General features: G+C 43.5%; 1 protein-coding gene across 1 annotated transcript in view; it reads left to right on the top strand.

The window, feature by feature from the left end:
- The window catches only part of ATP9A (ATPase phospholipid transporting 9A (putative)), a 74,735-nt gene extending 72,536 nt beyond the window's left edge, over positions 1-2,199 (top strand). The window contains exon 28 of the mRNA XM_018566960.1: positions 1,915-2,199. Within this exon, the coding sequence (XP_018422462.1) occupies positions 1,915-2,051 (137 nt within the window). The 3' untranslated portion in view covers positions 2,052-2,199. The remainder of the gene's footprint in view (positions 1-1,914) is intronic.
- The last annotated feature ends 9,690 nt before the right edge of the window (positions 2,200-11,889 follow it).

Below are 11,889 nucleotides of genomic sequence, written 5' to 3'. Positions count from 1 at the left end.
AGCCAGCTTGCCCTGCTCTTCCCTTACTTTAAATGCTGAGAGGAAAGATCGCATGTAATGCACACACCTCGGCGCACTCCCCTTTGAAATTAGGCACATTGCAAATACAGGAGCGATTTTTACCAGGATAAAGTCTGTAATAATTGTATTGTTTATGGGTAAGAGGTTACGCAGTCACTGGGCTTCAGCCAGTTGAAGAGATTGATGTTCTCCTGGGCTGGGAATCCAGCCCCTCCCCCTGTCACGGCAGAGAGCCGTGACAGGATCGAGAGGTGAGCGAACGCCGGTATGTGTTCTCTCACCTCCCGATCTACTGAGCCGACCTGTGACAGTCTCATTGTCACAGGTCGGCTTAGAACTATGAGGTGAGTGGAAATCACTCATGTCATAGTTCTCCTTTAATCTAGTCAGCTTAACAAAAGCCCAAGCTAATAATATTACTAAAAGTATGCAATAAGAACCTGCTTTCATCTTCAAATTATCTTCCGTGTCCTTCTGGAGCCACCCTGGATGCCGGGATGAGTTGGTAGACAAGGTTTCCTACTAGTTGACACTTTTGCTAGTCCTACATGGCTCAGATTTCGAGCCGTGGGTGGCCCAGCTTAGCAAAGGTCAACTTAGAAGTCGAGTCGGGTGGAAAATTGTCCCCCCCCCCAACAGCATTTGCATCCTATCAGATGCAGCCACGGCTGCTTGAACGCAATAGCCAGCAGAGGAGATTGTTTCATCCATGCTGTTTAGCATGGATGGGGGAATCGATCGTTTTCTTGTTCAGTTGGCAGGCCAATGAGAGAGATTTCAAGCCGTGTATGGTTAGCGTAAGCCAGTCATTCTGCTGTCAAATGCCAGAGCCTCGTTGGTCCGAAGAGACTATGGAGTGCGGGTCTTAGTGCATACTTTAAAATTACCAAATAGAAAATGTCAGTTTATTTAACTTTAACAAAAATTAAAATGACTCAAAAAAAACAAAAACTGCTGATAGGTCATCCTTTCTCAACCAGTCTGTCTCCTGGCTTCCTTAGGGGCTCCTCAGAATTCCACCTTTCACACAGCGTCATGCCTTTCCATGGTGCTGGCAGGCTGATGTGAAGGGAGCTCCTAATGTAAAATGTGAACTCTCATGTGAAAGAGGGGATCTGATGTAAAGGGGAGACTCTGATGTGAAAGGGGGGGGGGGGGCTCTGATGTAATGGGTGGTTTGTGATATAAAGGGGAGATTTTGATGTGAAAGGAGGGGGCTGTGATGTGAATGGGGACTCCTAATGTAAGGAGGGATTTTGATGTGAAGGCGGAGATTCCGATGTGAAATGGGAGACTTTGATGTAAAGGGGAACCTCGTGTTTTATTTGCTTGGGGTCTCTTCTTAAAATCCATACCAGAACTAGAACCATACTAGAATCAGCTTTTCCACCTGCTCTCCTCACATTCCTATTGTCCCGTCAATATGATGGAACAAAAAGCGCACTCCTCTAGGGACAATTGGAAAATGTTAAAAGACTAATGAGGGGGAGTGGTGTGCAGCTTCCATGAACAATATGATGGACTGCCTCGCTGGCCAATAGGAAAGTGTGTGAAAAGAGGGAACACATTCCTATTGGCCGATGAAACAAAGGTCCCTATCAGGAAATGTCTGAGCGTTGCCCCATCAGTCACCTGAAAATAAGTGGCTTAAAAACCAACAGGGTTATTCACTAAAGGGTGAAGAGTTTGGAGAAGGCAGGAGAAGGGAACAATCTAGGAGAACATCGCTGAACTGGAAAGTGAGCTGAATTGGAGTATTTTTCCAGTTGAACTATGTTGTCCTAGATTGTTCACTTTTGCCTTCTCCAAACTCTTCACCCTTTAGTGAATAACCCTGTATAAATGTACTTTCCCTTCAATAATCTGGTTTAACTCTTGTTTTGTGTACCGCAGATATTTACTTCATCGCAACCCTGTCCTTCCTTTGGAAAGTGACTGCCATCACACTGGTCAGCTGTCTTCCCCTCTACGTCCTGAAATACTTGCGACGAAAGTTCTCTCCCCCCAGCTACTCCAAGTTAACATCTTAGACCCATCGATGTGAATGCTGGAACCACCGATGGCCAGTGTGCACTCTTAATGCTGCTTTTTTGAACAAGGAATAAAGAAAAGGGATGTTTACATAAAAGTTAATGGTCGTTGCACGCTAGAAGGTGATGAATGATCACACTTTGATGGGGGGGAAAAAAAAGACTACAGGGTTGTTTTGACTCCAGACTGTAGTAGCAGACCCTAACACTACGTTGCAAAAAAAAAAATTCCAACCTTAGAGATGTCACCATTAAAATTTTACAACTGCCTCTTATATATGGATGTCCATCGCCGTCATCTTGAACATCTCCAAGCGGTGTCTAATACACGGATGTAGATTGAGTCTGTCATGTCTCGAACATCAAATCAAGGAAGACGTTTGTAAGTAATTACTTCTGTTATGATCCGTTAATCCTCTCTGTCTGAAAACATGGTCACCGCCTGTGCCCTCGGTGTGTGAGAACCTGCCTATTGTAATCGTAATGTGAACAATTGTCAGTGTATTGTAGAAAAAAAAAATTCCGTTTATCTAAACTGTACAGACAGTCCAGCAGACAACAATATGGGAACTCGCCATTTAATCCACGGTCCATATTATGTTTTTTTTGTTGTTTTTTCATTTGAAGGGAAAATAGCAAATTAAAATCTAAAAAGTTCTGCTAAGCACACAAACGAGTCCACCTGTGCATGACACTTGCTTGTATATGGTGCCCCCATACCTATAACAAGAAACACTGGAACATCTGATCTCTTGTTTCTGTGCAGCTCCGCTCAGGACGTTGTAGCTGGGTAGATCTAAACCATGAAATAAAAAGACTCCCTGATGCAGTGCAGGCTTTCACAGCTTTGGCAGGTACCAGCAATGCTAGCAAGTGCCTGGATACAAGGTTTTTATCAGTGTAGGTACATGACTCTAAGGGGGTTGTTCACCAAAGGGTGAAGAGTGTGGCGAAGGCAGGAGAAGTGAACATTCTAGGACAACACAGCCGAACTGGAAAGTAAGCTAGATTGTTCTCTTTTCCTGCCTTCTCCAAACTCTTCATCCTCTAGTGAATAACCCCCTAATTGAGCTGTTCCCCCACTTTTAGGAAAGTATATTAAAGGGTTAATGGGCCAGATTTAATGATTTCAACAGCTCCCTTTTTTTTTAAACTTTGTCCTAAGTGCACCTGCTTCTTGACCATGACTTTATATCTGCATTGTATATGTAAGTTTATACATGTCCCTGAAAAAAATGCCCCAATGACGGTTTGTTTTTGCTAAATGTTTTTGTTTTTTTTTTCTAGCAGCGTGGCCTGCTACCTGTGTATTTATATTTCCTGGGAGATGGGCTACTCCTTTATCCCAATACACAGTATGTATAGGCTCCAAGCAGCTTCTTCTAGTGGTGGCCAATAGGCAGCTTGTTCACGGTGTAAGCAAAGCTCTGGGAACCCATAGGCCAGGGGTAGCCAGACTTCAGCTCTTCGGCTGTGATGATACTACAAGTCCCATGGGGCATTGCAAGACTGACAGCCACAAGCATGACTCCCAGAGACAGATGCATGGTGGGATTTGCAGTTTTCATTGCAGCTGGAGGGTCAACGCTTGGCTACCCTGGCCGTAGGCCATGCTGCTTTAAAACAGGACTGATCTTGAGTATCTTATCAGTATTTGTGAGACTGTAAGTATAGGCAGAAATACACCATTCACATTGAGAGTCCTCTAGTCCATTACAGTTTATTTAGTAATTTATGTTTCACAATGCTCCATCAAAAATGAACTTGTAGGATTGCTCAGTAAAGCTGGCCATACACTGTGCGAATTTCGACCAGTAATTGAGAAACCGTCAGAAATTCGCACAGTGGGTGCCGCTTTCAGCCGGCGCTCCTTGATCAGCTGATCGAAGGAGCCGGTCGGAAATTCTTTGTGCGAACAGAGGCGGCAGCCAATGTGCTTCCTGCTCTGTTCAGGTATACCAACAGCGGGGATTCCTCGATCAAAGAAACAGTGGGGATCCCTGGATCAACGCGCTCATAGCTTTGATGGTGGAATCTGCTCTATTCGTATCCTTTAGCCCATCGCCAGTTGAACGAACAAAATAGCGCAGTCTATGGCCAGCCTAAGTGTAAATAGCAACGGTGTACGAAGTGCTGTAACCAATAGCACAGGATTGCATGTTTGTTTGCTGTAGTCAGGCAGCAGTTGGATGGTTTATAGCTGGTTGTTGTGGGTCACTGCACTACCTATATTTTCATTATGTTACTGAATTCGCTAGCCAGTGTACATTTGCATGATCTTGATGCGGGCAGATGGAAGTATAATTACAAATGCTGTCCCTACCCTTTCTGCCCCTGCCAAATATGTTCTTAAAGAGTGCCAAAACCAATTCATACCATGATGGTAGCTGATATATTTAAATGGGCAGCGCAGTAAGAAAAAGCAGTAACCCGCACTAAGCTGATTGCATAGTAAAGGCCCAAACTTAGATTTATTGAAATGCTTCACTGGACTAATTTAAAGCTCAACTCTCTATAAAAGACACAAATGTATCTGAATAATCATTAATACATTACATTTATTTTTAAACACAAGCAGAACCTGAATTTGACCTGGCATCAGCCTCTTGCAGTCCCTGTAGAACAGGGCTGGAGTGTGAGAGGAAGAAGCAGCACAAAGAGCCGATTAGTTAATGTGCTGATAGGAGGAGAGGGCAGAGCAACAGAAAGATAAGCTCATCACTGTGCTGCTTCTCTTTCACTGTCCAGTCACAGGCTGGGGTAGGCTTAGAGGAAATGGGTTGAATGATGCTGGCCATTAGACTGAAGATATCTAGCGGCAGTAGAAAGCACTTTAGGCTGAACCTCTTGATTGGAGGTGAATATAGCAGCAATATCCTGGTTTAGTTATTTTATCTATTAATGGGCTACTCATTTTTTATCTCCTAATTGTTTAACTGAAGTTCTGCTTTTTAATAAGGGAAGCACATCACTGTCTGGAATTCCTTTTTTAAACATAGCCGAGTTTATTAGTAACTAGAAATCTTAGGGCCCCCGTGCAAGAAACCTTAAAGGGCCCCCGGGGAGGCAGTTTCAGCGCCTCAGCGGTTACCGGGGCCTCTTCTTGCTTTCTGCCCCCCTCTTCCCCCAAGTGGCAGAAACCCAGGGCCCAGTCGCACATGCAACCGCCGCGACCCCGGTAGTTCCCGCTAGTGGCAAGAAGAATGATACTTCTTTACCCCAAATAGTTCTGAGGTTGTGTGCATTCCTCAGAGGTGGATCTGTAACTTCAACATTCTGACCATTTTTTTTCCCCGTTTTAAACTAAGGCAAATGAAATCAGCACCCGTTTTTCATTATATTTATTACCTCTGCTGCTGATTTTCAGCATTTAAAATTGAAATGGACCACAATATAGATCAAAAAATAAATTTTTCTGATACAAAATTTGTACTTACCCTGGCTCTGCTGTGAGGTCTGATATTATTGAGTGATCCCAGGGAGAGTAGCTACTCCTTCATTCCTTCCCTGGAGTAAACCGCAAAGCTACATTACGGAACTGAGACCCATCACAAGGACATGGAGGGGGGTTCGCTCATAAGAATTTCAAGCCCTTCAAATGCCACTGTAAACAAAAAAAAGATTATACATTTAATTACTGCAAATCAGATGTCTATGGGATGCTGTCACAGATGCAGTATGTTATGTTGTGTGTTAATACTTTGCACACGACAATGTGTAAAAATAAAATATTTATTATTGGATACAATGAATCCCCCCATAGACTCCAAAAATATAAACAAACAGAACAGGAAATAAGCCTGATATTATTTAGTGATGCCAAGGAGAGTAGCTACTCTTTCATTCCTTACCTGTAGTAAACAGCAAAGCTACATTACGGAACTGAGACCCATCACAAGGACATGGAGGGGGTTTCGCTCATTAAATAAGAATGTCAAGTCCTTCAAATGCCACTGTAAAAAAAAATAAAGATGTTACTTTTAGTTACTCAAACTCTTGTCTATGGGATGCTGTCACAGATGCAGTATGTTATGTTATGTTGTGTGTTTATACTTTGCACACGGCAATGTGTAAAAATAAAATATTTATTATTGGATACAATGAATCCCCCTATAGGCTCCAAAAATATAAACAAACAAAACAGGAAATAAGTGCTACTGACAGAGTTGTTTGTTTTTCCTGCCTTACAACATTATAAAAAGAAAACATGGAGTTAGATTTTAAAGAGGACTTCCTGATTATTTATTGTTAACGGGTGACGGAAGCCTGTACAAAACTACTATTCCCCTCTCTATTCATCAGGATGGTCATCCAGGAGCCTGCGTCCTAATGACCGGCCAGGATAGCATGCTCCCAGTCAGCAGTGATGTGCTTGGCTACAATACAGGCTTGGCATGCTTCGTGTGTCATTCTGGAAACAGTAGGGGGAATTCATCAAGGATGCAGCAGACAGAATATGGAGCAATTGCCCATGGCAACCAATCAGCTTCTATCTTTCAAAGCCGAACGTAAGAAACTGAAGAGAGAAAAGCTGATTTATAATGAATTAAAAGGTGTTCTTTTGGTGGGGGTTATTATTTATATATACTTTTTTTGTTCTAAGAGCGGAACCTCTTTAAGTCAGTTTTAAAGAGACCCTGTCACCTCTGTAACTCAGGCAGGGAATTGGTATTAAGAGCACATACACAAATTGTGCCTGTGACTGCAATTGGCAGAGATATCTTTTGTGGCAATCCCACAGCAAAATTGACATTTCAAGCCGTGTCAGATGGTGAGCCCTGCGTGCTGCCTGCAGAGCCCACCCTGACCCCTACGTCATTGCATTGTTTCACCAGCAGAAAACACTCATAAGATTGGCATTAATAGCCGCTGCATAGTATGTCTGCTGCTGGCTGGCTCTGTATTTTTAAGGATTGCCTTAAAGATATCTCTGTTGATAGGAGTCTCATCACTGCAGCTGGCAGGTTTACTGTAAGTCCTCCTAATATAGAGTCCATGCCTGCCTTTAGTTTGCTGAGTACCAGTTGGTGACAGGGTCTCTTTGAACAAACTGACAAATGCGGTGTCCTTATATTTCACAGAATACCTAGTAACTAGTCCGTTCTAACACACGTCTCTGACATTCCTTCAATGAAATGTTTATTATTTCTATTTATTCTTGGAATCATTGCAATGTGAAAAATATTTGCAGTAAAATAAGAAACCGGTTATGTTATAATGATGGCAGACAGTCATTGTAGATAGGTTGTCATTTGCACTGTTATGTCTCTATAAAGGAAAGATGGATCTATTGTATGTCGGTCAGCAGTGACATTTTCCACAGATATCGGGGTCAGAGGCCACTCGGGGTCAGACAATAACTACAGAGTAGTCACCCGGTTTTATCGCACTTGGCACCAAGCGTGCTTTCTCTGTACAGTGAGCCTGCCTGTCCGCCATACTGCTGATGAACGCTCTCTATTGTGTTTCTATTGATGATTTTGTAACCAGATGTAAATAATTATCATGTGTATGATTTACTTTTATTTATTGTTTTGTGGACAATATTGTTAAATATAACGGCAACAACTGGAAATCTTCCAAAAAGGGAACGAGAGGGAAATAAACTTTCTTTTCTGCAGATATGTCTCTTGTTGTTTTTTGTGGTGTGTGCTCTTAGCAGTCATCCAAGTGTGCAGACGCCATAGGGGCCATCGAGGAGAGAATTGCTGTTTGGCCATTAGGTGGCGCTTGAGAACTGGAACATACTTTGGGCTACGCGATTGCTAGAACCACTGAGCCCCAGAGTTCCCGACTGTCCCAGACTCCTTCTCAGTGGGTTATAAAAAGCAGACACCATTCTCATAATCTTATCATAGAATGAATAAAGGGCTATGTGAATGTACACTGTGTAAACGATGTAAAAATTGTCGGTGATATATAAATACCTGTAATAAAAAAAGAAATTAAAAGTAAACTGCAGCAAATACACGATGGTTAGGATAAGAACAAATGAGGCATAAACTGGTTATTTTATAACTGGTGCCGAGCACTGTCTGCATCTAATCTACACGCATATCATACCCCCCATTGTCATTTTTTTAAAACAACAACAATCGTTTTAGTTAATTAAAAACAAAATGCAAATCTGTACTTTACCAATGCTGGACAAAGCAACAGGCGTGCTTGATGGCCCCTTCCCAAGTTGCACATATACTGTATGTCTCCTTTGCTTCAACTCTTAGGGCTTGTTCACACGACGTTCGGATTCTGTCCTGACCAGATCCATTCGCTCCTGCACTAAAAATGCATCCCCATGTATCCCTATGTGTTTTATGGGCTACAGTTCTCACGAGCGCAGTCCGTTCACGTCACGACCGGAAAAAATACTGCATGTCACATTTTGTCCGGTCCAGAAATGCACGAACGAGTGACAAACGCAATGAAAACGCGACGAAAACGGACTGCAAAACAGAAGCAAAAAAAAAAAAAGTGAGCTCGCATATCCGCATTTAAACTCCAAAACTGACCCTTGGAGTCCCTGAGCCTCAAGATTAGGGTTGCCACCTGTCCTGGATTCAGCTGGACAGTCCGGGTTTTGAGTAATGTATGTGCTGTTTCCGGGTTTCAGGCCAGCTGAAACCAAGACACAGCACATACAGGACTCAAAACCCGGACTGTCCAGGTGAATCTGGGACAGGTGGCAACCCTACTCAAGATCGGGTGTACCCAATAACGACATTTCCTTGCGAGCTCGTTCTCTGCAGATTGCTGTAGCCAACACCAACACCATGCCTGCAAACATGTGGTACATATCTGATCACCAGCTTTTTTGAGTTTACTTTTAATAGTTTTTTTTTTATTTTAAGATTACATAACAAACATTTTACATCAACAATTACATATTAAAATGATCACCAGCTTTACATACACAAAGGGAAGTGGTTGTTACGAGAGGGCGGAAGTGACCTCAGAGAAAGAATCCTGCATACTGATAGCCCCACGGCTTAAAAAAAAAGAATTGTCAGCAACCAGATCGCGGTAAAAACGCACTGCACGCAGAGCACCGCGTCTGCAGATCCGCACCAGATCGGGACCGGAAAATCGTGTGAACAAGCCCTTAGGCCTGGTTCACACCTTTTTTGAGCAGTTTGAAAAGCGCTTTAAATGCCCAACACAAGAAATCCTATGATTTGCAATGGCCCTGGTTCACACAAGGGCAGGAAAAACGCCTATAAAGATACACAAGCTTGAGGGAAGGCAGTATGGAGTTTACCCTAAATCTGTTTTCAGCACGGTTTCAGGCGCATGGGATGGGAAATTGACTCATTATTGCACATGGGCTCTTTAAATGTTTGCTGCTTGTTATGCTGGAACTTGAAGGGGGGTGGGGGTGCATTGGGAGGTATCTAAGGGGAGGGGGAGACTGGTTGGGCCTATTGTTTATGTTGGAATGGGCATATGTTATGCCGTAATGTATTGATAAAGTGTTGATGTCTAGACACCATGCTGGTGTCATGTTGTACACTAAAATATGCAAAATGAATAAAAAGATTTTTCAATAAAAAAAAGATACACAAGCTTCATTGTGCCCCATAAACTTAATTGGAAATGCACAAAAACGCTCGACAGAAGCATGCTGCACATTTTTGTGAGCATTTTTGCGGGTTCAAATGCGCGTTCTTCCATTGCCCACAATGTTTTATGAGCTGCCAATCAAAGGGCGTGTCTTCATGCACGCACAATAAAACATACATGGAGTAAATGCAGGTAATCCGAGCAGTGAGTGACTCTCCTGTCATACATCCTCCTCCTTACCTGTCACCACTTTTTTCTGACGCGCATGTGCAGCTTGGTTCATAGGCTCAGCAGAACCTCATGCTGGGACGAAGCAACCCGCATGCACATGTGCAGGAATTACTTCAAGTGGCCAACAGCTCAGAACCTAGAAGAAGATTGGGGCAAAAAATGGAGCCTTGGCGAGGGAAGAGAGTGCTGACAACACAGCACTGGAGGGGATGTCTGCCATAATCTGCTAACGTGCTGTGCAGTGTAGCACCATATAGCTAAAAAGCTCTTTGGTTTGTTTTTTTTTCAACGTACTTTACCTGCGCTTTAATCCATTTCAGCCATGGCAGCTCTCAGAATTCTATCATTAAAACTTTTTAAAAAAAAGATCTTCTCGCAACAGGAATATGCGAGCCATCGCCGTTGAATAGTTCTAGAAGTTGCAAGCTCCGGGGCTATCATTTTCACCCTTGCCTCAGTGCTCGGTGAGTCAGTGAAATGAACAAGCACGCAGCCGGAGAGGTGTCGGAACGCCTTGTTTGCACAGAGTTCTAAGTAAATGACTCACTCAGCCATAAAGCAATACAAAAAAACAATGGCAATGGCATCTTACATACCTGTATTCTCACAGGGTCTCTAAGTGATTGGTTTGAACCATTCAGTGGACATAATGCTGCAGTTCATGATCAGGAGACTATGCTTACAAGTAGAACTCTAGTCAGTAAAGCCCGGAGCCGGTTCCTTAAGATAAACTAAAACTTTATCATAAAACGGCAAAATAAAATCTACTGACCTATTCATTATGAAGACTTGGCCGCAGCCACAACATCGCACATTACAGTATTGGTTTATGTTAAAAAATCTGAGGGTTTAATGTCACTTTAAACTCACCGGCCACTTTCACTCCTGTGGTGGATGTCCTGGTGTACCTGCATATAGCTGCTTTGTGCGGATTACCCAGGACAAGGGTTGCCACCCTTTCTTCAAGTGAAACCCAAACCCACTCTAGCGACGCGCTGACATTTGTTTGGGAGAATGAGTCATGGCTTATTCATATGTGGGGGGCCAGTAGCCCCTATCTCAATTTTGGTTGCCCCTGTCTGTCCGACATCTTGTGTCCGGGTTTCAGCATTCAAAACCTGGACTGTCCGGGTGCATCCTGCACAGGTGGTAACCCTAGGAGTGAAAGAGGGCTCTGAGTTTAAAAGGGAGGACTCCAATGTGAAATGAGGGGGACCTCTAGTGTAACAGGTGGGATTCTGATGTGAAACGAGGGACCTCTAATGTAACAGGTGGGATTCTGATGTCAAGGGGGTGTATTTTTTCTTTTTTTTTGCATGGGGTCCTCTCTTTAAATTCATACCAGACCCCAATCTGGCATAAGGGTCTGGTATGGATTTTGAAGGGGTCAAGCATAATTTTTTAGACTGGGGCGCCTCGATAGAGGGTGCTGTGACTAATAAACGTTTAGAAACGCTGGACTAGATGATGGTGGACGTCCTCCAGCCAGTCAATGTGGCGGGCTCTATATGACTTGCTGCAGCTTCTAATGCACATTGTGAGAAGCTCCCAGTGTGCAGTGACATCAGAGAAAGCCAGTCCAGGAGAGGAACCGGTGTTCTATCGAAAGCTCCAACTCATCGAGATCTCCAACAACCTCACTTCCGGTGCTCAGAAAGAGTGGAGCTCTGTACGGTTGCGGTGTGCATGCGCGCATAGCGTTTTCAGAATACTCGTCGAGTTTGCCACCTGCTGAACATTGTTAAAATGCAGCTGTACAGAAGCTCCGTCACTCCGTCACTGCAGTCTAACGCCGTCTGGTCGAAATCTCCTACTTGCAAGTACCCGGCAGTGAGGAAGTTGGAGATTTCGACGAGTTGGAGCTTTCGATAGAACACCTGTTCCTCTCCTGGACTGGCTTCCTCTGATGTCACAGGCCGGAGGTCAGCTTTAAATTCCTGCTTCTATATATCTGACACTTGGGTTCTTATAAACGAACACCGATCCAACGTTTACTAAGAGGTGGGAGCTACAGCAGACTTGTAGTGAAATATCCGACAGACATGTTAGT

The sequence above is a fragment of the Nanorana parkeri genome, unplaced genomic scaffold (genome assembly GCF_000935625.1).
Source record: "Nanorana parkeri isolate BGI_ZX_2015 unplaced genomic scaffold, ASM93562v1 scaffold992, whole genome shotgun sequence".
Lineage (NCBI taxonomy): Eukaryota > Metazoa > Chordata > Amphibia > Anura > Dicroglossidae > Nanorana > Nanorana parkeri.
Note: the sequence above shows the minus strand (reverse complement) of the source record. Positions and strands in the feature narration are given on the sequence as shown.